The sequence below is a fragment of the Nuphar pumila genome, chromosome 8 (genome assembly GCF_984573655.1).
Source record: "Nuphar pumila chromosome 8, dmNupPumi1.hap1.1, whole genome shotgun sequence".
Taxonomy (NCBI): Eukaryota; Viridiplantae; Streptophyta; class Magnoliopsida; order Nymphaeales; family Nymphaeaceae; genus Nuphar; species Nuphar pumila.
The window spans coordinates 100,780,529-100,807,799 of record NC_143256.1 but is presented as its reverse complement, the minus strand read 5'-3'; the positions used below and the strand labels follow the sequence as shown (position 1 = coordinate 100,807,799).

The window sequence follows — 27,271 nt, the reverse complement described above, 5'->3', positions numbered from 1 at the left end:
TATCATGTAATTGCATCATGTTTCTCAGTTATGCAGTTGTATCACGCCTCTGTTCTTTATGTTATGCAATTGACAAAAAATCATGAGGTACCTAGTTGTACTTTGCAGACAACACATCCTGACACTCGTACTGAGTAGTGCGTACCTCGACTGGTACATTGCTTGAGGCATTGATGAGTGCACCTACTTCATGAAATGAAAAGATTGATACACAAAACTTGAACACCATAAGGTATGAGTAGTATTGTTGTAGTATGGACTCTGTTGGAGTCTCTGGGCGATGGCCCTTGTTCATAAGCGAACTCAATTATGACTATACCCAAATGACGAAAGAAATAATATGATGTTATGATCGCTTTCACGAGCGATGTGCTCTTGTTAGCCGTGTGAGGCTGAGTACGTGGATGGGCATGCTAAGTCCTCGTTTGCGTACCCCGCGGGGACCGCGTGGCATAAATTCTTCGTCAGAACGTGTGACCTAATAATGAGCCTAAGAAAGATAAACCTGCTTCGCCCCATTCACAAGACGGTTCATCTTAGAGAGGGTGGATGGTACAGCCTTGAGTGACTTGTCGTTACTACGACACGTGTTTTGACAGGAGTTGTAGCGTCCTATGACCTCAAACAACTAAGAGTCAAGGAGGCCGAGGTTGCCTTTTTAGGACCTCACTATTGCAGTAGTATGGATTGCAATCCTTACCTATGTGAGAGTTTCTCACAGCTGCGTGCTGCTCGCATAAGGTTTACTCGGTCTGTAGCATCCCCGATTACCATATTAGAAATTGAATAACAGACATCGGGTGCATGACTTACAGAATGAGAGGTTCCTTCGCGTACCCGAAGGAGTAATAAGAAGAACTTAAAGACAAACCAATCACAGCTGACGTACTGTAGATGTTACCTTACTTGCTCTCTTGTTTCTGTTCTTGTTACGTTTCTTTACTGCCTTAGTTACTTGTTTTGCAGTTACTCTAGTTCTGTTACTTGTTTCACTTGGTTAGCACTTGTCACATATGCACTTACCTGACACCGACACATATACTTGTTATTTCATGCTACTGCTTCCTGATTTTCCTCATAGAAGTAAGATATATATCGTTATTATTTCTTCACCACCTTGCAAGAGGACTGGCGTCGTTTTATGGGGATGCAGGTGATGAATAGGTACGTTGCTGATGCGACGGCACACGGTGGAGGCTTGGGGACCCACACTTAGTTGCAGATCTTGCTTCTGTCGGTTTTGGGGTTTTGTAGGGATGCATTCCTGATTTTGAGACTTGTCGTACTGTCACATTTTGTAACCTTTAACTGTTGGGTTGTATACCCCTCAATACTTGTGATTGTACCCTTAATTTGTTTCATAGTCATGTATCTTGTACTTACCTATGGTCGTCCAGACTTGCGGCCTTGCTACCTTCTTTACCCTTTGTTTCTGTTGTTTTCAGTAAAATCCTTTAAAAAAAAATCATAGAAAATCTAAGGTTTTTCCAAGGTCGGGGTTTGGGGCGCCACAGAGGTTGGTATCAGAGCAGAGGGTAAGTGTGGTTCAAGGCTTCATCGTGTATTGTCCATCGCACTGTAAGTATGATTGAATTTTATTTAATTGTATGTTCCTTACTTCTTAGTTAGAATTGTATGCTTTATTCTATGTATGTGGGTTAGATGTCGACGAACCCAAGCTACGAGAAGATTTTGGACACTCTTCAAGACTTAGTCTGAGGCGAGGAGTCTTTTGGTAGAGCTGTGCAACATCTAGCTCGTGGTGTGCACATGTTGGCACAACAGGCACCTCCTTGTGCCAGATGTCTTGTGGATCACGCAGGACAAGTTTGTCCCCGTGAATTAAACGATTGCCCCTATTGTGGTCTTCAGGGGCATATCGAGGAAGAATGCCAGACGAAGTTGCGAGATGAGCTCTGAAAGAGCAATGCTGATGACATTGATGATGTAACCTCGGTCATTGGACCCATTATGGTTAAAGTGGACAGTCAGGAAGGAGACAGACGTGGATTGCCAGACTCTCCCCAGTATTCTCCGGAATCTTATCCTTATGCGGTTTTATCAAAGTACGTGTCGGATCCTCCTGTGCTGCCAATACTGATGGAAGTCCAAAAGATATCTGATACACCATTGAGAACTCTTGTTTCTCCTCCTTGTATCAGGCCACGACGTTGTGTAAGTCGGAAGGACTACCGAGATTTTTATACTAGCAAGCCATGATGATGTCATGATATGTTGTTGGAGACACTGAGTCAGTGTTTCATTTTTTTTGAGGTCTTGCTTAAGTTATCAGTAGTGTTTTGGATAACCCTGTCTGGATAAAGGGTGTTTCTGTCATGTAATGCATGCAACTTTCTTATTAATGCAATGAAGTTTCTACATTCAAGAGCTTGTCTAGTTGCTTATGTATGATTTTTGCTTATTTAGATGGCGTGGCGTGCGCGTTGTGACGACCTTATGGAGACGCTCAACAACCTCACTGAGGTGGTTGGTCGTCAAGCTAAGACGATAAGGAACATGGGCGATCACATTTAGCAAACCGCCCAAGGACAGGGAGCATCTGCCCAAGTTCCTGCTACCGTAGTTCCATATAAACAGTTTATGAGTATGAATCCTCTTCGTTTGACGGGAAATCGACACCAGAGGCAGCAAAAGACTGGGTGCGAGAGATAGAACGAATTTTTCATGTTTTACAAGTAAGCGACAATCGAAAGGTTGATTTCGGGACGTACCATCTCTGAAAAGATGCTGAGAGGTGGTGGGGTACCATCTGAGAGATCAAGTTTGATAATCAGTCAATCGCGTGGGAACAGTTTGATGTTTTACAAGTAAGCGACAATCGAAAGGTTGATTTCGGGACGTACCATCTCTGAAAAGATGCTGAGAGGTGGTGGGGTACCATCTGAGAGATCAAGTTTGATAATCAGTCAATCGCGTGGGAACAGTTTGTGAAAACTTTCTTTGTTGCATATTTTCTGACTCATGAGAGAAGCAAGAAGATGCATGAATTCCTTGACCTGCAGCAAGGAGGTTCGACGTTGGCGGAGTACGTCACTCATTTCCGCAGTCTTGAGAGATACTGCCCTAACCTGTATGCGACCGAGAAGGATCGAGCATTGAAGTTTGCTAGAGGTCTGAAGTCAGTTTTGCGTACCAAGGTGTATACGCGTGCACCTACGATTATGGACGAGGCTCTTGAGACAACCTCACTTCTAGAATAGGATTGGACAGAGTCCCAGAGGACACCAACATTCAGAGGACAGCAGCAGCAACAGCAAGGCCAAAAGAGTTGGCCTAGAAAGCGTCAATTCCAGAAACATCAGGGTGGAAAGAAGTTTCATCCACCTTTAAAGAAGAACAAAAACAACAACAACAACAATATCAGAACTGACGACCCCAGTACCAGCAGCAGCGCCAGTAGATCACAGCGACGGGTTATCCGAAGTGTCCTATCGATCATCCAGGATGACCTTGCCTACGTGATATAGGCGGATGTCTTTATTGTGGCAAGATGGGCCACTATATCAAGGATTGTTGGAAGAAGCAATCAGACGATCAGAGGAGAAACACACCAGAGACATCTCAGTCAGCGCAACCGAGACAACCTCAGTCATATCAGCCGCAACAACAACATCAACAAAAGCAGGGCAACCAGAAGGTCATTGCAGAACGTGCTTACGCGGCAACAATGGAGCAAGTGACCAAGGGTGAGTTGGGCCAAGGTACTATTCCAGTCGCAGGATATGCAATCTTTACATTATTTGATTGTGGTGCTTCATATTCTTTTATAGCTATCAGATTTGCTAGAACCTTGTCTTTGATCGTAGAGTCCTTGAATTATCTATTGGAGGTCTGTACTCTGACAAGTGATCAATCCTTTTGTGATTCCTACATTCTGAGCATTGAGGTGTCAGTGGTAGGGCAGAGCCTGTCAGCTGATGTGATCCAGCTAGACATGACTGAGTTCGATGTCATTCTAGGCATGGATTGGTTATTTGAGTATCACGCTCAAGTTTTTCGTCGAGAAGGCAAGGTTGTTCTTTTTCAGCCTGATCGTCCTGTCTTGGAGATCAAGCTTCCTTGACCCTTGCGTGATAGCCGTTTGATTTCTTCCTTTAAGGCTCAGAAGTATTTGCGGAACAGGGGTACTGCATTTTTGGCCAGTATTACCCCAGTCGAACTTGAGATGGTTCTGATCAATGACTTAGATGTGGTTCGGGGGTTTTCTGATGTGTTTCCAGAGGAATTGACTGGTTTACCTCGGAAACGAAAGATCTAATTTTGCATCGAGTTGTTGCCTGGAACTATTCCTATTTCCAAGGCACCTTATCATATGGCTTCGACAGAGCTTGAAGAATTAAAGCGGCAGTTGAAAGAACTTTTAGAACAAGGTTTCATTCGACTCAATGCTTCTCTGTGGAGAGCACCAGTATTGTTTGTAAAGAAGAAGGACGGATCTCTTAGGTTGTGCATTGACTACCGCATGCTCAACCAAGCGACGATTAAGAATAAATACCCGTTACTCAGGATCGAAGACCTTTTTGATTAGTTGCAGAGAGCAAAGATTTTCTCGAAGATTGACATCAGGTTAGGTTATCATCAACTTCGTATTAGAGAGAAAGACATTGCGAAGACAACTTTTCGAACGAGGTATGGTTTATATGAGCGTGGTGATGCCTTTTGGCCTCACGAATGCACCAGCTGCATTCATGGATTTGATGAACCAGATTTTTTGTCCATTTGTGGAAACGTTTGTGATTGTGTTTATTGACGACATCTTGATCTACTCAGAGAGTCCTAAGCAACATCAAGAACACTTGCATATTTTTTTGGGTATACTTCTTGAGCATCGTTTGTTTGCCAAGTTCTCCAAGTGTGAGTTTTGGCTTAAGCAAGTTATGTTTCTTGGTCACGTGATATCCAAGGATGAAGTGTCAGTTGATCCAATAAAGGTTGAAGCGGTTTTAGGCTGAAAACAGCCTCAGAATGTTTTAGAGATTCGTAGTTTTCTCGGGTTGGCAGGATATTACTAATGATTCATCCAAGATTTTTTTAGGTTTGTCTTACCGTTGACAAAGCTTTTGCTTGAAGGCATCAAGTTCGAGTGGGATAACGCTTGTGAAGATAATTTCCAGATCTTGAAGTCAAAGCTGACAACCTCACCGATGTTAGCATTACCTTCAGGCAGAGGTGGTTTTGTGCTGTACACGGACGCCTCTGGTACAAGATTGGGTTGCGTGCTAATGCAGCATGGTAGGGTGATTGCTTATGCTTCAAGACAGTTGAAGACTCATGAGAGGAATTACCCGACACGTGATTTGGAACTAGCAGCAGTTGTTTTTGCTTTGAACTTGGTGACATTATTTATATGGAGAATCGTTCGAGGTCTTTTCAGACCACAAGAGTCTCAAGTATATGTTCTCTCAGAAGGAATTGAACATGAGACAGCGACGTTGACTCGAATTTACCAAGGATTACGATTTTATATTGTCTTATTACCCTAGTAAGGCGAACGTAGCGGCGGATGCGCTTAGTCGCAAATCGAGTGGTGTTCTGACTAGTCTCGTATGGAGCCAGAAACTGATTGAAAATTTAGTAGTTTGTAAGCCTTTTTCAGTTGGAGGCGGATCGATCAGATTGTCTGGTCTAACCATTTGATCAAAGTTTTTGCCTAGAATCGTGGAGGCTCAGAAGCTTGATGACCAATATGGTAAGTTTCTAGCCCTGGCAAGACAAACATATATGTTCTTTAGTGTGTCTGATGATGACGGTATTCGTATGAGAGACCGACTTTGGGTTCTGAGTGACCTTGAGCTGAAGAAAGAGATTCTTGATGAAGCACACATGTCGAGATATACGATCTATCCAGGTGGAACAAAGATGTTTAAGGATTTGCAATGGAAATATTGGTGGAACGGTATGAAGTGCGAGATAACAGCATACGTTTCGAGATGCTTGACTTGTCAACAGGTCAAGGTAGAACACCAGCGTTCTGGTGGTTCCATGCAGAGGATCAAGATTTCTTAATGGAAGTGGGAAGATGTTACGATGGATTTTATTGTAGGTTTGTCACAGACAAGACGTAAGCATGACATGATTTGGGTAGACGTGGACAGACTCACTAAGTCTGCCCATTTCTTACCTATCAGGATCAGTCAATCTCTTGAGAGTCTAGCTAACCTGTATGTTAGAGAGATTGTATGATTGCATGGTGTGCCGAGATCGATTATTTCTGATCGTGATGCCCGGTTCACATCGCGACTGTGAGTTCCGTTGCAGTCTGCTTTGAGTGCGAAGTTGAAGTTCAGTACAACTTTTCACCCTCAGACGGATGGACAATCTGAGCAGACTATTCAGACGCTAGAAGACATATTGCAAGTCTGTATGCTCGATTGGAAGGGTGAATGAGATTCATACCTGTGTTTGGTTGAATTCGCATACAATCACAATTATCACGCTAGTATCAAGATGGTCTTGTATGAAGCATTGTATGGGAGACCTTGCCGATCACCGTCTTATTGGGACGATATCAACGACAGATCTAGAGAATCGTCGATTGTTCTTCAGCACTACACTCAACAAGTGCAGGAAGATCTGACTTTGACGGAACGACCTATTCATATAGTTGATCGACGAGATCAGGTTTTGCGTACCAAGACTATTCCGCTAGTTAAGGTACGTTGGCAGCACCATGGCATCGATGAATGCACATGGGAATCGAAAGCGAGCATGAGAGAGAAATATCCAAATCTTTTTGTAACCTAATTTAGATGATTTCGCGGACGAAATCCTTTTCAAGGAGGAGAGGATGTAAGGTTCAAGATAAATTTTAAGGTAATATTACGTGAATTGTGTTGTGATTGGGATTTTTTTGTTTAATTTACAAGATTTTTTTTATTTGTACCTTTGTTAAGATACGAGTCGAAAATCACGTAAGTTTACATTAAATAGCAATTGAGGGAAATCTATGACGAATTAACCTCCAAATTTTTTAGGGCAAGTTTATAATATGTATATTTTGGTAGTCTCCAAATTTGAGCTCCGAACGATAAAAAAACCCTGTCAGTGTATGTGATTTACGGGAGATCACTTAGTGACTTAGCGAGGGCCCAAACGAGAACCATTTCGTTCGTAGAGGAGATTTCTTCTCTTGGTTAAGCTTTGAAATGCTAATTGCATTAAAAATATACAATAAATATATATATATATATAAATATATGTGTGTGTGGTGTAGAACAATTAAAATTCATTTAATAATAAGATTGGTAAAAAGATTGATTTTTCTTGTTGGTCAAGGGTCGACCAAGTCTATGGTCATCCACTTAGGACCTACTTGGGACGACCTTGGCCATGAGACCAGCTGGTCATGTTGACCAGTTGAGAGGGTGGCGGAATTGTAATATGAGAAGGACGAATTTCAAGGGAGGGTCACGATTGGCCCTACCCAAATCAAAAAAAAAAAGAAAAAGAAAAAAGAAATGCTATTGATGTGAAGGAGGAGGGGGTTGACTTTTCCTCTTTGGAAGGTGCGTGGAGGCCATGAAGACGTTGGAGGAGCCTCTTCCCTTGGGATTCAAGAGAATCCCCATGTCATTTCCCAAGAGGAAGGCCATAATGAGTTTGAATCCACCTCATTGGGTGCATGGGGCGGCACCTACTTAGCCGTTGTAGGGGAGCACTCGGGCGCAACAGTGAGCTGCGGGGTGCAGTCTCTATTTGAGTGATGTAACCCCCCCCCCCCCCTTTTCGTTGGCAACTATCACCGCACCCACCTGGTCCGATATTGGACAAGGGAGTCTTGGCATAGCTTAAACCTTGGTCTGGTCCAAATGACCAGACCTGAACCCCACTCTTCTTTCCGCATTATTTTGCCCACCGGTTAGGGTTTTGGGTAGGTGTGGATCGCGGCTGCGGATGGTCAACCTGCACATACACGTTTTCAGATGCATATACACGTGTAATGTGTATATACATATATATATATATGTATATATATATGTATATATATATATACATATATATATACTAGTAGGTAAATATGGGTATATATATGTATTTCATAAATGTATATATATATACGTGTAGGATTGAATGACGAAAGTTTACCTATGGGAAACTAGCCGGACACATGGCACCTTTGTGCTTTGTCCAAGTGTTCCCGCGACAACCTTTACACTCCAGTGTGAGTACGAGTCACATAAGTGTCTTACCTTGCTACCGTCCTATCAGATGGCTATAAAATCTTGTCTATGAGTCCGTAGTGGACCTCATACTTCCTAGGTTTTCGTTTCAGTTGACTAGTACGTGTAAGCGAGTCAACACTGTTGCAAACCCCACGTATATAAAGCCTACATTGGTTATAAGTCGCGAACGAATTCCATATCTTTGTATCGGGTCCGCTAGCGCGGCAACCAAACCGTGGAAATGCTAATGTTATTCTCATAAGTTGGGAGTAACCTGAATTTTCATTCCTGACACGTAAGTATGTTGAATTAAGTAGCCTAGCAAAGGTATAAACATATGGTTCTCCTTCGTGTCATATTTGCATCTTTTCCTCCTGCAGGTGTGGCGATCCACTTTGTAATGCGAATGTAATTCCCATACGTATGTGAATATCGTAGATTTCAATCTCAACACATAAGTGCACCAAATCGCTAGTCTTCTCTATGAGGGTGGTATCATGTTACGTGAAACGCCAAATCAAGACCTTTGAAGTTCTGATCTGTTTGGAATTGTAATTGAGAAACTTGCAATGATTGTTTCAGTATGTTGTACTTGAAATGATATTTACATTCTTAAACTCTTGCATATCTCTTGAAATTGACGAATTGTACACTCACACACACATTATCCTGTAATTGCATCATATTTCTCAGTTATGCAGTTGTATCACGCCTCTGTTCTTTATGTTATGCAATTGACGAAAAATCATGAGGTACCTAGTTGTACTTTGCACACAACACATCCTGACACTCGTACTGAGTAGTGCGTACTGCGACTGGTAGATTGCTTGAGGCATTGATGAGTGCACCTACTTCATGAAATGAAAAGATTGATACACAAAACTTGAACACCATAAGGTATGAGTAGTATTGTTGTAGTCTGGACTCTGTTGAAGTCTCTGGGCGATGGCCCTTGTTCGTAAGCGAACTCAATTATGACTATACCCAAATGACGAAAGAAATAATATGGTGTTATGATCGCTTTCACGAGTGATGTGCTCTTGTTAGCCGTGTGAGACTGAGTACGTGGATGGGCATGCTAAGTCTTCGTTTGCGTACCCCGCGGGGACTGCGGGGCATAAATTCCTCGTCAGGAGGTGTGATCGAATAATGAGCCTAAAAAAGATATACCTGCTTCGCCCCATTCACAAGACGGTTCACCTTAGAGAGGGTGGATGGTACAACCCTGAGTGACTTGTCGTTACTACGACACGTATTTTAACAGGAGTTATAGCGTCCTTTGACCACCAGTCACTGAGAGTCAGGGAGATCGAGGTTGCCTTTTTAGGACCTCACTACTGCAGTAGTATGGATTGCAATCCTTACCTATGCGAGAGTTTCTCTCAGCTGCGTGCTACTCGCATAAGGTTTAGTCGGTCTGTAGCATCCTCGGTTACCATATTAGAAATTTAATAACAGACGCCGGGTGCATGACTTACAGAATGCGAGGTTCCTTCGCGTACCCGAAGGAGTAATAAGAAGAACTTAAAGACTAACCAATCACAGTTGACGTACTATAGATGTTACCTTACTTGCTCTCTTGTTTCTGTTCTTGTTACGTTTCTTTACTGCCTTAGTTACTTGTTTTGCAGTTACTCTAGTTCTGTTACTTGTTTCACTTGGATAGCACTTGTCACATATGCACTTACCTGACACCGACACATATACTTGTTATTTCAATGTACTGCTTCTTGTTTTTCCTCAGAGAAGTGAGATATATATCGTTATTGTTTCTTCACCACCTCGCAATAGGACTTACCCCATTTTATGGGGATGCAGGTGATGAATATGTATGGTGTTGATGCGATGACACACGCTGGAGGCTTGTGGACCCACACTTAGCTGCAGATCTTGCTCCAGTCGATTTTTGGGTTTTGTAGGGATGCATTCCCGATTTTGAGACTTGTCTTACTGTCACCTTTTGTAACCTTTAACTGTTGGGTTGTATACCCCTTGATACTTGTGATTGTACCCTTAATTTGTTTCATAGTCATGTATGTTGTACTTACCTGTGGTCGTCCAGACTTGCGAACTTGCTACCTTCTTTACCCTTTGTTTCTGCTGTTTTCAGTAAAACCCTTTTAAAAAAAAATCATAGAAAATCTGAGGTTTTTTCAAGGTCGGGGTTTGGGGCGCCGCAAAATTCATATTTAAGTAGGTCTTAAGTAAGATTCAAATCCATAATAGTTCAGATCATATGCATTGAAACCAACCTGATCCAACTTAGGATTCGTTTTGACAAACTGCTCAATTTTCAAAAAAATACAATTTTGGGTCAGTAAAAAATCGAATTCAGAAAAGTAAAATATCATTGCACTCAGAATTTTGAGACACATCCAACAATATATTACACGATTATCAAATTCTGAATTTTGCCCCCAAACAACCTAAATTTTGCTAAAAAATAACCTGAATTTTGCTTAAATTTAAAGGTTAAAAATAAAACTCTTTATCTCGCTTCGATTGGCTCGTTACGACCTTGTCGATGAAACCTGGGCTAAGCCCAGACTCAAAGACATCAGTCTAAAAATTGAGCCTCAAAAGGTTTTTCTCCCATACTAACTAAAATTTTGAAAATCTCATGAAATGACTAAGTACGAAAATACACGATATTACATTGCTTGTTCTATTAATAATGTTTATCAATTTATGTATGAGCTAACCCGGGCTGCAGATTAAGAAATCCACCTCTCTTCAATTATTTGCTCTTTCTGATGCTGATTCGGGAGGTTGATATCTAACATATATTGGTTCTAATCTTGTATCATAGAGTTCTCAAAGTAGTGTACCATAGCCAGATCCAGTATTGAAGCTTAATACAAAGCTATTGCTGGGGTTGTATCTAAATTGGCGTGGCTTAATCTATTGGTAAAAGAATTGAGTTTTTTTGCTTGTAATGCTCTTGCTTTATGGTACGATAATCTTGGTGTCACATACTTGGTTGTTAATCTTGTATTTCATGTTCAAACAAAACATTTTGAAATTGATTATTCTTTTGTTCGAGCAGGTTTTCAGTGGTGAAATAAAATTTAGTTTATATCATCTCTAAGAGCAAGTAGTAGATATATTAACTAATTCTCTTATAAGTCCAAAGTTTACTTATTTCAAGAACAAGCTTAATCTCATGGAGCTTCGCTTGAGGGGGTGTATAAAAACGTGTGATCAAGATCAAGAAAAGTTCAAGAACTCTAAGAGAGGACATTCTAATGTGACATGTGGCTAGGTTCAAGAAGAGTCCAAGATTCATCATGATTGATTCAAGACGTAAGAAGACTCCCATATGATCAAGAAGTCGTCAAAGATGGGTGGTCAAGATTCATCAACTATGATAAAGAATCATCTAGAGGAATTCAACGTCTCTTGCATGGATAAAGATAATGTTCGAGAGTTTTCTAATGATAGACGAGTTAAGAGAGCCTTATTCTCTTGTAAATCTCAAGATCTAAAAGACTCTAAGAGATTAGCTAGGGATAGAGTCTTGAACCAACTTGTTTTTCCTTGTAATCAAGGAACGATCGATCCTCTCAATGTGTTAAGAGAGAGAACAAGGTGTTTGTGGATGTAGGTCAATTCCAACCGAACAAAGTTAAATCATGCGTCGTTGTGTGAGTGTATTGTTTTCTTTACCGTGTTTCGAATCTTTACACTAGAGTCTTGACACTATGATAAGGTTTGACATGAAAAAGATGACCAATCATGTGTTGAGAGCATTTGTCTTTTCAACCTTTAAATTCGTTGTAGGAAGTTTTAGATATTTTCTACACAATTGCTAAGAATCTTGAGTTTGTACCATTAAGAACTTCAATGTTGGTTGTCTTGATCAATGGCATTAACTGCTGATGTTATCTAAGTTTGCAAGGTGTGGACGCGACGCAGAGATGTGCAATGGAGAGAACATATGGACATAAAAGACAGAGGTCCCCCAAAATTGATATACATAATGCTATCTTCACATGGGTGTCTTGTTGCTTATGCATATCTTCACATGCACCGTGCTATCATTCTGGATCTGAAGAACCCTATTCGGTTGGATCGGTTGGACCATATTGATGCCCTTCATCGCCCTATCTAAAACAAAACAGAGTGGTTTTGATGCCCTTAATCACTGAAGGCGATATAGGATCTTGGATCCGGTTCAGCGCCAATGATTCTAGAAATAAAAGGACATTACCATCGTTGGTGCCCCCCTATGGCTTGTAAACAACCCGAGTGATCAGTTCATATAATTGGCGAGCCTAGATACGAGCAGCTTGTTTAACTTAAACGAATCGAGCCCGAACACAAGGTGTTCAGCTTGGCTCGGTTAAATAGTGTTAGTATAAATTAAAGAAATATATTTTTATGAATAATATATATTTTGTGTAATATATACAAAAAAATGTATAGAAAAGAAGGTTGAATGAGAAATATATACATAAAATATGGGCTATTAAGTGTAATTTATAAAAAGTTATATATATGTTTAAGTATAATATATAAAAATGTATTATACTATGTATTGATAACATGAAAAGTTTTTTACGGCTCGTGTTTGGCTCATCTCATCTACGGACGAGCTGAGCTGAGCTCGGCCCATCGTCTATCCTGCAGTAAATTCTAACGACTCTCTTGTCCTTGGACCATGAAATAAGGGCCAAATTCGTCATTTCCCACGCACTAATAGTGAATGCCAACTATAAAGTTGCCCTCCCTAGGGTTTACTGTAACAAGGTAAATCCTGAGAGAGAGAGAGAGAGAGAGAACTAGAGAGAAACACTAATTTCCCTTCCCTCTCCTTCGGCAGCCCTCCTTTCTCCCACATCATCTACGGTTCCCTACCCTCTGCAAATCCCATACTCGGGTTTGTGAACGTCCTAGACTTCTCGTCTCCGCTCTTCTTCATCTCGCCTTTCGAGTTGCGGATCTTCGTCTAGGGTTTCCTTCGCTTTTCTTTCGCGTCTGAGAGTTTCGGAATCGAGAAGATGTCGGACGATCTGCAGTACGCGTCGCGGGCTGACAACAAGAGGAAGTACGACGACTCCCTGACCCCTCCGTCGTCGGCTCCCCCTCGTCGGTCGACCGGGTTCTCGGCGCCGATCACCTCCCCGCCTTCGGATTCCCAGGCGCCGCCTTCCTACAACAGCGTCCCTCCGCAGGTCGACGAGATCCAGCTCGCCAAACAGAGGGCCCAGGAGATAGCTGCTCGGCTTTTCAGCAACGCGGAGGCGAAGAGGCCGCGCGTCGAGAATGGCGGTGCTGATGATGGCGGTGGAGGTGAGGCTTTGGTTCTCTGGAATTGATGATTGTTTTCACTTCTTTTTATGGTTTCTTCGGGTTTTGAGTGATGCTGAAACCGTGGTTCTCATGTTTTGTCTTTTTGTAAAATTCGCTTAAAATATCCTGTTTGGTTTCGTAGTTTCTAGATCTGTCTTGATTCTAGGGTTTAGGTTGTTTAGACTACTGAGCAAGAATACACAGATTTTTGCATTTTATTCCATTGTTAATTATCTGCAAATTTTTTAGACCTTTGTTATTCTTAGTGTCGCTTATAGATCCTTTAAGTCGATCTTTTAGCTTTGTGTTATGCTTTGGGGCATGCACGTCGTCATTGGTTTTAGTTTTGCGAGTTTTACTTCTGAGTTTTAGATTTCTGTTGTGTTTGGGCTTCCGGGTGTGCGCAATGTTTGCAGATTTTATGCTTATAGTGATTTCGTAGTTATATTAAAAATTTTGGTGCTTTTTTTGGCGTTATATTGGATCTCTATGGTTTTTGTTCTCCGTGAATGGTGCAAACCACAAAGAATATGACTATTTTTTCATCTGAAAATTGATTGATCATTAGGCATTAAGCAAATTAGTTCTCGTGTCAATAATATTGACTTTTTTTTTGTTTCGGTGTCTCGTTGCTCTTGTTATTGACTTTAAAGTTTAACGTCTTTCCTTTTGTAGGGTTGAGTTGGGAACATGCGAACTTGATTACAGTTTTTTAGTTTATTATCTTGTTTAATCATTTTTAAGGTGACTAGTAAGGCAATCTCTCTAGGACTTGTATCGGCTTCAGTGTTAAGGTTTTTTTTTTTTTTCATGCTGCGTTGGGTGCTAATTGTGTTCAATGTTTGCAGTGTGGCAATTTTCTCTTTGCATTTTTTGCAGCCATTCAAGAAGTTTCATGTCCCTTACGTCTTATTATTTCCAGATTATGCTTCAAAACCATCAGGCTTGCCAATCTCCAGTTCACAGTCTGGATCACTTGGCTTTGGTTCACAGACGGGTTCGTATGGCTATCAGGGTACCAGTAAAAAGATAGATATACCAAACGGAAGGGTAACACTCATCTGTGGAGGATCTGTATGTAAATATTTTATAAGTGATGCGATTCACCTTTTAAATTCTTGGCAATCAGGTTGGAGTGATTATCGGAAAGAGTGGTGAGACAATCAAATACCTTCAACTTCAGTCAGGAGCAAAGATTCAAGTGACCAGGGATATGGATGCTGATCCTAATTCCCCAACTAGACTTGTAGAACTTATGGGTACTCCTGAGCAAATAAGCAAGGCTGAGCAGCTGATAAATGATGTCCTGTCAGAGGTATTAATTTGTAAATAATGCCCTTGCTTATCTGATGTTATTTTTCTGTGTTTTGTGTTTATGATTTAATGGTGCATCGTATGCATGATTCAATATTGCTTCAGGCAGAAGCGGGGGGCTCTGGAATACTTTCTGCACGAAGATTCAATTCTGTGGCACCTGGAACTGAGCAATTTATTATGAAAGTTCCCAACAATAAGGCAAGCTATTGCTCTTTTTTTTTGTAGTAGGGCTTGGAGGGGATGTGTTGGTGGGTAGTCCAGATTATTTGGTATCTTGATTTTTTTTCCTAACAATGATGATTGCCTTTTAAGCAGGTTGGTTTGATCATTGGTAAGGGTGGTGAAACTATAAAAAATATGCAGAGCAGGTCTGGAGCTCGGATTCAGGTCTGTGATTTCTCATATACATGATGAGTGTTATTTATACATAGACATGCATGTTATGCAAGGGCTTTCAAGTTTTGCTCATAAAGTGTGTGGTTCTTTCTGAATGTTGCAGATTATTCCCCTTCATCTTCCTCCTGGCGATGGCTCATCCGAGAGAACAATTCAGATGGATGGCACCAAGGAACAAATTGAAACTGCAAAACAATTAGTCAATGAAGTTATCAGTGATGTATGTTGTGGCTTTTTAATTTCTTTCTTTTCCTTGGATAAGGATGTGTATGAGTATTTGACTATTTATTTTATGTGTCTGTCACTCCAATTTCAAATTCCTCCATTTAGGCATGGTTAGTACCATTACGATATATTGTTCTGTAAATTTCACTATTCTTTATTTTCGTGTGCACTTTGCATTCATTGCAGACTAACAGCGCTAACAAAACAAAGTGCGCAAGGCCATTATTCGGTCTCCTTTTTGTCTGATCTGACAACTTGGTTGATGGTTGTAATTCTGACTGACTTAGGAATTTTGCTATGTTAAATTCTGGGGTATTGTTATTATATGCCACTTTTTGCTGTTAGTACTTTTTGTTAATGAGGAAAATAATGGCCAGACTATGAAGTTTGGCTGTGATAAGGTTCTGCAACTATGCTTCACCACTTGTAAAGTTATAGTTTATTTCTATGCTGGTTAACTCAACTTTTTTGATTCTTTAAGTGCCCTTGACCATGCAAATATGGTTACCATATATTTTGTATTGATATTTATAATTTTGTGTGTGGGTGTATTACCATTCTTTTAGTAATGGTGGCATATGCACAGTGTTTTTTTTGAGGGTCTCTAGAAGAAATATTTCCTGGTATTATTTTTATGCATTTAATTTATTTGTCGTGTAACATATTGAATATTCTTTTTGTGAGCATCACATCAAGGGATTTATTTATTTCCTATTCACCTTAATCACTGGAAAGTGGGCACTTTTGTGCCATTTTGAAATTTATTACCTAGGAGGTATTGGCATTCATGTGTTAGATTTCCTTTGTGCTAGTATTTTAATCCAAAAAATAGTAAAGGATCCAGTATGTGCTGTTTCTCAAGAACTCTATTGCAGCAATGATGCAATCAGCATATATCAAGTTATCAACATATATGTGGTGTCTACTCTATTGGTACAATTATCTTTTTGTGTCCTAACTTCCAACCATTATGGCTATCGATCAATGTTGGAGCTTCAGTGTACCAATATATCTTTATATCATCCTCGTAGTTCTCTTTTTGGAAATCTATGATTCTTTGCTTCTGTATTATTTCAATGTCTTTCATTACAAGGCATGTGGGGTGGTATAAGCAAACATTTTCCTGGTATTGTGAATTGCTTCATAATACTGTTTGCAAAGTCCTAACTAATTGCATTTTGTGCTCGTAAAATCCTACCTTGGCTAATCTTTACCTAGATATCTACTGATTGACTTTGTTTCGATTTTTTTGGCTGTCATCTTTTTGTCCACCTTAAATTGAGTTCTATGATGTTATTTCTTGCTTGAACTTTCCGTCGGTCAACCAATTATTTTATTATCTATGTCTGATGTATTTTCCATACACTGATGAATAATCTAAGACACTGGCATATCAATACAATTCCCATGCACCTGGATAGCAATGAGTTACATCCCATGTACTGGAGCTTCCAGGTTATGAAATGTTTTGTAATTTCTTTCTTGCCAGCTGCCAACTGTATTCTTTAAGGTTTTTTTTGTTCAAATCTTATCCTACATTGTCCTCTGCTTCTTAACATAGTGACTGCTTGCATGCACTTTTATATGTATCTTTTTGCTGATCGTTTCTGTTACTCTGTTTCTTCTGTCCAGGTCTCTTAATTTTCTGTTTTTTATCTTTTTATTTCTGATATTATATTTTGTCATACTTGTTTGTTCTATATTGCTGTGTTAAACTTGAATATCTACTGCTTATCAACTTGTTTCATCTTACGTTTATTCCCTACCTGTTATACTTGTTCACAGTATCTCTTTTGTTGAATTATGACCGATGAAATCCATATTGCTTTTTAAATATCTGAAATTTGTGAACCGTTCTTTTAGCATGAATGAGAGAGCTACGCAGCATCCCTGGTTGAAGATATGGGTCTTTATTATTTGTTTCTTTCTGCAGTGCTTCCTGGTTGAAGATATGCCTTGCTTTGCAAATTTTAAACCATAGTCACAAATATCAGAGAAATATTCAATTTCTTGTGATATAATAAAAAATGGAATTTTTATGATTTAAACACAATATATTGAAAGTATCTCTTAAATTAAATATCTCACGATTTTATCATGAGTTTTTAGAAAAGTGCAATAAACTTATAAAACATTTCTTCACATGACAGGCAAGCATTCAATGCCGTAAAGCATCCTATGCTGCCTTCTTTGCTAGCATTAAATGTTACACAACATTCAATACTGGCATGGGCTTGGGCAGGTTTATACGAATGTAAAGGACGCTCCCTCCTTTTTATAAGCTGAGGAGGATCCTCCCTCTGCCATTATGTGCCATATGGGACTATTCTAATAGTCCATATTAAAGTAACAATTTGAAAATGACAGCCATGTATGATGCTGTATGTCATTTCTTTTTTTGTTCCAAACTTTTTTAGTTTTAGAAAAGATTACCCTGTCATGAACAGGGCAGCTATGCACCTTATTAAAAGGTTTTGAGCATTTTGGTCAAATGCCCTCTACAACTTAATATCCTTGCGTAGCCATACACACTCTCTCTCTCTCTCTCTGAGAATACCGTGAAGAAGAATAAAGCGAGAAAAAGTATGTAGGGAAAATCCTAACTTAGTTACTAGATAAGTGTCTGTCCTTCTGGTAGTTGTGTATAGAGTTGAGATCTTTTTATACTCTAAAAATACATGGATTTTATTTGAATTTGTGCGTAATATAAATGCTTCTTTCTGGAATGACTTTAGATTTACTTTTCAATACCTTTTGTTTTGTGGCTTTATGAATATGAATCATATAATTCAGCATTTACTACACCTTTAGTTTTACACATCTTATGTGTTTTCATGTGCATTTATGCTTGTATTGTTTTATGTTATTTCGTGTACTGTCTCGTTCAGTGTCTGGCTAATTGAGGATATTTTTGGTTGACAGTTCAGTTTGTTATTAAACAAGCAGAGACTTATTAGCATGCTAAATTTCTTATGGCTTTATGTGTTTTTGGGATAACTGTTCTCTATGTGCGATCCATCAGCTTCCCCTTTCTGTGTTTTATGCCTCAGTGTGCTGTTGTGATATGGTTTGTGAATAGAGATATACCAAAAAACCAGATGTTACTGGTGATTATTTTATATGTGATTATATCTCAGCTCTTCTTTTTATCTGTATATTGCATGTACATAAAGATAAAAGAAATGTAATCTCATTCTGTAGTAGGCACTGTCTTTAAATTACATATATTGGGCTGACATCCCAATAGTTGCTTTATCAGTTTATCTTGGTGTTAGTATTGAAAGAAATATTTCAAGTACATTTCTGTCTTGTTACTTCGAGCCATTTATATGGAGGTTGTAACTGGTGTCTCTTTTTCATTCATTATGCTGAAATGGGCTATCAAGATCTGGAAAACCTGAGCTATCCATAATGATGCCATATCATTTTCCCTATTTGTCCATGTTTTCTTTACGAACTGTTTCACTGAACATGCAAGATTTAACCTCTGTGTACTGTATATCTAAATCTTTTATGCACATTCTCTTATATATGATATTGGATCTTAAAGTTGATATGGTGAGGTTGGATTTTCTCTTTAAAGCGGTTTGTATATAGAAATGGGAGTGGCCTCTGTAAAGTGAATGTCAAGGTGTTAATTTATCTCAGCTGCTGACCTGTCTGGTATCTGCAACATTGTTAAATACCTGCAAGTTTCTTGATGGAAATGTGATTGATGTCCAGCTGGATCTTTATGACATGGATATGGTTTGATATTTGAGATTATAAAGCTGCAGGATTGGCGGTAGTATTTTTCCTTTGGTTATATACCTGCAGTTAGCTGCTGGCTGGGTTCTCACTGACAGTGGATGATGGGAAGTCATGGATGTAGGGCCATTATGCTTGTAAGTTTATGATATTTGCAAGATTTTGGACAAAGAAATTGCATGGGTATTTATTATGATGTTTGCATCTCTGGATGAGAATTTTAGCATCATGGGCTAGCTGAAAATAGTTATCACTTTGCCATTGGCTCTTCTTCCCACAGATTTTTATTCTGCAATCTGCTGCCTTGATTTTATGTATTACTCACTGCCCAGGCTGAATCATACTTAGTCATTTCTAGAGGTCTGCTTATAATATTAGAAATTGTTTGGATGAGGCCTACATGGTGCAGGATGAAACAACTACGGTTGGGTATTTCCATAGTGCAATGCTGGTATGGTCTTCAACCTTAACTATGTATTTTGATTGGGAAGCTATTAGTCTTGTGATAATGCAGAAAGCTGTGGACTGCTGAGATTTTTATTATATTATGACTGTTATAGCTGTAGGTCTTGCTACTGATGAATCACTCATCTTGCAAATTCTTGATGTCGGTAGAAAATAATCATGTCCAAGCTCCTCTTTGGTCAAGGACAAAAACATTATTATTTTTCCTTCTCTCTCTGTCCTTGAATGCTGATGTTACAGTAAGATTATCTAGTTCAATGGCACTGTGTTGCCTTAATGTGATTCTTGAATGTTTTGCATTTGGATTAATCTTTATTTGAACTTCCAATGTTCTAACATGAGTTTACTTTCTTAAAGAGACAAGTCGAGTTGTAAAATTCATATTATATTTCTAATTGACTACCTTATTTCTGCCCGTTGGCTTGTGTCGATGTTATCCCACTTACATGAAGGTTTTTTTTCTCCTTTTCCCTACCCTTCTGCATTTGCATCTATTATAGCAGTGTCTCCTAGCCTCCGTAGGTTGTCACTTGTCAGGCAAATCACGTTTTGTGTAATATGCTTCCTTTGGCGCATGTGAAACGTGCAGTCATGATTTTGTGTAATAGGCTTCCTTTGGCGCATTTGAATTCTTGTTGACGAATATAGGGTTTATGTTTAATGCATTGTCCATCCAAAGCTCATTATGTTTGGTAAAAAATTATCTATATCTGGCTACTTCTTATTCTAGTCACTTATCCTTTATTTACTTATTTTAAGTAGTACCCTTGTTTAGGCATTTCCTTTGGAAGCTACTTCCTGTTTTTTGATTCTTCTTTTTATTTGAAGAATTTCATCAGCTGGTTTTGGTGGTCCAAACCTGGTTGTCATGTGTTGGTGTATGAGTCAACCACGCAACATTGAAGCATAAAGTAGTTTAAGTCAATCTGAGCTCTACGAACTTATTTATTTCACTAGGCTTCATTCGACCCAGTTGAAACTGAAACCAGATCCATATTATCTGGCCTGCTTAGGTCAGCATAATGTTGCCTTCTGATGGAGGGATTGTGGTGGTGCCCCAACTTGGTCCTTTTTGTCAACCATACACAGTATAGTGGTGGCTAGGTCATTTTGAAACTGTTTCTTAGAACCCTCTCATGAGTATCTTCCTCTTAAACTGTCACAATTTGACAATTTCAAAATATATTTTCTAATATTTAGACAGTATGATATGAATAATAAACCTGAAATTTCATTTAAGTTGGAGATTTAATCTTTTTCTTTTGCATTAGAGGTTGTACATATTTTCTTGTTTTCTTATAGATCTTGTGAAATACCGTGTTTGGAAAAAATTAAATAGTTTTTTTACAATGGGATTTGTGAAGTCTTTTCTAATGTAATTACGTTCTTGTAAGTTTTTACCTTTCTTATACTTGCTATTAAGCATTTTATAAATTATCATGCCATCCTTATTGGCTAGGGACAGAGAGTATTTGTTTCTTGAGTAAGTGAGGTGCTCTTTGTTTCAGATAGCTATCCAAGTATTCAAAAGCTTTCACAAACTTGATTAAAATATTTTGAAAGATGTACACATATCTTGGCCATCTTAGTTTATGATGCAGTGAGTTGTGGCTGGTTGTTTAGTGTACCTGATGTGTTCTCTCTTTTGTCTATTGCAATGTTGTGAAAACCGTTGTTGCGTAGCGAGGCACTCCACCAAAAACCACAGTGAGATGGAAGCCTCAAGGCGTAAAGCTCAAGCCTTAATTTTTTTGAAACTTAAAAAACTTTTAAAAAATATCTAAAAAACAAACAAATAATAGAAATGCATTATTGATGAGCAACAACCAATAAGAAATAAACAATCTCAAATAAATATTGAAAAATATGAGATTAACATGTAAAAGTAACATTAATGCAACAACATGATCTATCTAAGTATCTTAGACATAAAATATGAGTATTCAGTAAAAAAACAAGTAATAAAATCTCTAACAATAAATTTTTTTAACATCAAGTCATCATCAGAAAATGCATATAAGCATTAACAATTTATGTGTTTTTCCAAAATACTCCATCGAGCCTTAGACCATTCTCAAGTACAAATGAAGGACAAAAAACATAGAAATGCCCATAGTCCTATGATATGAATTAGGGCTTAGGCTCTTCTTGTGTTGGTAGAAATAAAAAATATAATATAAAAGGGAAATATGATTGGTTTAGTGTACACCGACACTTTTCTGTTCCGATTGTCACGATCAGAGTTACCAGTAGAGGAAGCAGGAGTGGAATGCGATACGGGAAGCGGGAGCGGGAAGCGAGGCACTTTCAAAAATTTAGGAAGCGGGGAAGCGTGGGACCACTTAGAATAAAATTCCGAATCGTCTCGAAAGCGACCTAGGAAGCGAACCGGAAGCGAGGAGGAAGCGAAAAAATGAAAAAATGGGGAAGTGTGGGGGAAGCGCGCTTCCCATTTATGGGAAGCGCGTTTCCCATAAAAGGGAAACGCGCTTCCCATAAAAGGGAAGCACACTTCCCAAAAAAAGGGGACGCTTCCCCTCACGCTTCGAAAGTGCGACGTTTCGCGCTTTTGAAGCACACTTCCCCTTTTGCCTAGGCGCTTCTGGTAACTCTGGTCACGATTCAGTGCTCATTCCGAAAACATAGCTCAAAATTTCATAAAAGCTGTAAAAATTTGTTAGCTTTTCAATGCAATGAACCGTTTGTAAAAACTCTTTCGGACCAGGGAGATATGACTGATTTACCGGTCGGGTGGCAGGCCGAAAATATGTAATAATGGAAAAACATTCGGGTGAGCAAAAATAAGCCACCTGAATTCATATTTTTGTTTTTTTTCACATGCACACATCAAATAAAACCTATAAAATACTATCACATGATTTTTATATAATTTGTTATAGATAAATCCCATTTTTACAGTTAGACCGAAAAATCGATCCATCTCTTCGAATCCTATTTTCTCATAAATAGTTTTGATATTTTTGCAATAGAAAGCATAACAATACATATTTATACATGACAAAAATAACAAAAACATATTAAGCATCATATCAGATGTACATGATTATTAAACTATGATTTCTAATTAAAAACTATGCAAGAAATCAATAAACATCACATTAATTTCAAGAAATTACAATTTTTGTTGCTGACAAATCCATAACATGCATCACATAATTTTGTTCGTTCTTAGTTTTAGTAATTCAAACACTTTAAGGGAGGAACCAATTTCTTCTTGGGGAAATCAGAAACAACCCCTCATAGTGAATTCAATTTAGACATTTCGAAAGCCTTTCCTTTTTACAATATATTAATTCAAACTCCAAAAACACAATTTTAACAAAACGATTTTGAGAGGGGTTTTCTTCCGAAAACCCTCATTTCGACAAACCCCAACACCAATCCCACACATGGGGGTTTTGGTACAGAGCTTGTTCTTAATAGAAATCGGAATAACTCATCCCTACTAGTTTCGATTTACGTGTAGAGAATAGAACCCCCAACCTTGTAAAAGCCGAATCCGATACTGAAGTCGTGCGATTCACACGAGTCGGCCGAATCCAGCGGTAGGTTCTTCCTCTTTCAGCCCCACCTCTGCCTTCAATGGAGGTCGACCCTCCTTTATGGAGAAGTGGTGTAAGAAAGATGGAAGAACAAGAGGGAGAGAAATGGAGTAGAGAGAAGGAAAGAGAGCGAGAGAATAAGGAGGAATTAGGGAACTCGTATGTGAGGGAGAAGAGAAGAGAGTGCAAAATCAGTGTTGGTAGAAATAAGAAAAGGCTAACATAAAAAAAATGACTAACATAAAAAAGAATGCAAAAAAAAAAAATAGAACCAAGAGACAAAAGGATTACCTGTTGGCAGAGGGGGAGGGGGAGAAAACAGTCTTCTTATTTCTTGTGTTGGCAGAAATAAAAAAAGTGGATAATATTAAGAAAATAACTAACATGAAAAACACAATCATTCTTCAATGTTAAAGCATACTTCTCTGGGTTGTTGAGCAATGCTATCACTATTTCCAGTGACGTTGAAGATGTTTAACATTGTCTACCAGCTGGTTTCATTTTTAACCAGCTAGGGTTGTGCCTTCCCTTCCCTAGGCTGTTTGTACATTCTCACTTTTTTGGTTTAAAAATAATGCTGCTTTTGATGTGCTTACACACCCAAGGGCAAAAGTTTCTTGTCACTTTTAGCTTCCTTGTTATTCAACATAAATATTAATGACTTGTTATTTCGAAACTTGGGGTTTCTTTTTTATGGGAGGCATTTTTATTAATACACATGATGTTTTTACTGTTCTGTTGATGTCTGTTCTCTATTCTTCACTGCAATATCCTATTTGTACTCCACGAATATCTGGCTTCCGTCTGAGGAGTTGGTCTTTCATATAATGGTGAGGTCTCTTTGTCTTTCACATAATGGAAAGGTTTCTTTGTCAGTATCTGAAATTGATTTTTGTCATTATCAAATTTGAATTTGATCATAGTAGTTGTAGATTAGGGCGTAAGCCCTTTATGATTTTTATTAGATGATTCTTTTTAGTGTAAGATTCTAAGCAGTATATAGTGGCAAGAATGGTTAGGGATTCTGAGCCCAATAATGTCAAACAATGATTCTGCAATTGCTGCTCAACAATGTAAAATAAAAGCCAGCACTAGTAGCTGTTTTTACCAGTTGGCTTCTATGAAGGAAGAATGTCGCCGCTACTGATATTACTGCAGTGGTAACTGCACAACTGAAAGGGGATGGCTGAATTGTCTGCTGGACAGGAACAATGAACCTTTTGGTGTTCACCTTTAAAGTCTTGGAGAATTAAAAGCCTTTGGGCCTCTGCAAAACTATACTCTTTGAGGATTGGTCATGACACTTTTGCAGAATGTCTCCACTATTGATATTACTGGAGTGGTAACTGCACAACTGAAAGGGGATGACTGAATGGCTCTAGTTGTCTGCTGGCCAGGAACATTGAACCTTTTGGTGTTCACCTTTAAAGTGTTCGAGAAATAAAAGCCATTGGGCCTCGGCAAAAGAATACGCTTTGAGGTTTGGTCATGACACTTTTGCAGATATACCAGTCGTGTCAAAGAAACTCATTTCCCTTCTTTTAGAAATGAAGTGCCCTTTTTTGCTATTCTGCTAATCCAATGTTGGACTGCTGTCATAATTGTTCTTTTATTATGTTGGATTTGAATAATAGAAGGCCGAGGTTTAGGATTATAGATTTGTCATGCATTGCTTTGGATCCTCTGTGCTTGGTTGTGTCTGCAGATTTTCAGGAGGATTTTCTTTCAGTAGAAATAGAAACTGCAACTACTGTCTGTTAATTGATAATTCATTTGGTTGCTGACTCCTTCCTGCTTAGGTGTTCTGGAGCTTTGCTTGCCACCTTTAGTACAATAAATGGGTATACTGAGGTCATCTGTGGTTTATATTGTAGCATGAACCTACCTTCCCATATTTGTTCATCTCTTAGGGTTGTGTTATTCAGCGTATCTTGGTTAAATGTTGCTTCTCATGCTATATATAATTAGAGTATTTCAGAGGTTTTTCATTTACATCATTTCGGTCCAAGTAGGCGTGAGTGGGAATCTGATGATGAGCTCGTTAGTTGAACATTTCTTCTCGAGGTTGGTAAGTAGGGTACTCGTGTGATTAATGTATTGCTTCTGATCATCCAGTCATTTTATTTTCTTGTGCCATGTTATTTTCATGATTTGCTGTGACTGACATGCTGATGATTAATTTGCCCTGTTAACGTAATGTTTTCTTATGTTTTAGTTTGTTTCTGGTTCATATGATTTTGCTCTTTTTTTTATGCAGAATCGTGTGAGGAATCCCTCTATGGGAGGCTACACTCAACAGGGTTACCAAGCACCACGACCACCAACTAGTTGGGGTCTCCCTGGGCCTCCACCAATGCAACAACCGGGTTATGGCTACATGCAATCTGGAGCTTATCCTGGGCCCCCAACCCAGTATAATATGCCACAACCACCTTATGGAAGCTATCCACCACAACAAACATCAACGGGATTCTCTTCTGGCTGGGACCAAACTCCTGGTGCACCTGCTCCACAGAGCTCTCATGGTGGTGGCTATGATTATTACAACCAGCAGCAGCAACAGCAACAGCAGCAACAGCCGGCACCTGGGGGATCCACGGCCCCGGCTGATAACACTGCTTATGGTTATGGTCAGACCCCACCCGGAAGTTACCAGCAGCCATCTTATGGTGAATCTGGCTACTCTCAGCCACCAGTTGCGCAGCCACAAGCTTATGGTCAGGATGGTTACGGTGGCTATCAGGCGCCTGCTGCACAACCAGCATATGGGCAACAGCCGACAAATCCACAGCCAGGCTATGACCAGCAACAAAGTTACAGCTCCGCATCATCCTATGGAAGCAAAGATGCATCTGTCTCTACTTATGGATCACAAGTTCCCACTCAAGTTCCCCCTTCTCAAACTCCCCCACCTGCATCGCAACCACCTGCTGTTGGAGCGCCACCACAAGGATACAGCAGTCAACCACCATCTGCTGCACCAAGCTATCCTTCTCAAGCACCTAACCAAGCTGGTTATGGGATGCCACCTTCTCAGCCTGGCTATGCAACCCAACCTCCTGCTCAGCCAGGTTATGGACAGTCACCACTAGCTCAACCCAGCTACGGTCAGCAGCCAACTGCGCAGAAGCCTCTTGGTCAGATGGTATATGGGCAGACCCCAACCTCTCAAGGAGGCTATTCTGCACCTGTGCAGCCAGGTTATGCACATTCACAACCTACCACAGCACCAACTGGCTATGCACAGCCTGATCCTAATCATCACCGAGCTGCACCCACAACACAGGGCACATATGGACAACAGCCTTATGGGGCACCTGTACCCTCACAAGCAGGCTATGGGCAGCTGCCATATAGTGACTCGTACAATGCTTATTCCCAGCCACCTGCTTATGCTGGAGAGAGCAATGCAAGTGGTTATGATGCTCCTCCAGGAGCACCACCTGCAGTGAAGACGTCACCGCAGACTCAAGTGTAGGTTCTTGGCTAATACGTGCTTGAACGCTAATGTGGTATATTTTTAAGCAGTTTTATCTTGCCCTGTTGGAGAATGTAGCTTCACTGGTTCAAGTTGATTTTGGGTATGGCTGCTTGATATGAGAGGTATGTGGGGTCTCTTTCATCTTTAGACGTTAAAAATGACTGTAACAGATATATTTCACTGCTGAAGGATATTTGCTTCCTCCGTGCTAATCATCTTTATGTTGAATTGTTTGTTTCTTTGGCATTTTAGTAAGAGTTTGTGTTGATGTGTCATGTCATGCCATTGTCGTGGAAATGTTTGGATTTGGTGAGGTTGTGGAATTTGTTTTTCGTGAGGCTCTCAGACTTGTTGATCGCCAATCGACTGTTCAGGTGTTCATTCTAATTCCTTATATGTGGTGGATTGAATTACCCAGGATAGAACTCTCTCTCTCTCTCTATATATATATATATGAGAGCTTAATATATTAGGTCCCATTTCTAGTTCTGCCCATAGGTTTTGTGTGTGTGTGTATATATATATATATATATATATATATATATTTATAATGGATCTGTGCTAAATCAATTTGGTGCTAAACCGCTGTGCTAAATGAAGTT

The 27,271-nt window shown here is 39.5% G+C and overlaps 1 protein-coding gene across 1 annotated transcript; it reads left to right on the top strand.

The window, feature by feature from the left end:
- The first annotated feature begins 12,924 nt into the window (after positions 1-12,924).
- Positions 12,925-26,944, top strand: LOC149830062 (uncharacterized). The gene is made up of 7 exons (XM_090016290.1): positions 12,925-13,475; positions 14,398-14,525; positions 14,605-14,790; positions 14,895-14,990; positions 15,108-15,179; positions 15,292-15,408; positions 25,446-26,944. Exons 1-7 carry the CDS (start codon positions 13,184-13,186, stop codon positions 26,664-26,666), a joined length of 2,112 nt encoding a protein of 703 aa, XP_089872416.1. The 5' UTR covers positions 12,925-13,183; the 3' UTR covers positions 26,667-26,944.
- The last annotated feature ends 327 nt before the right edge of the window (positions 26,945-27,271 follow it).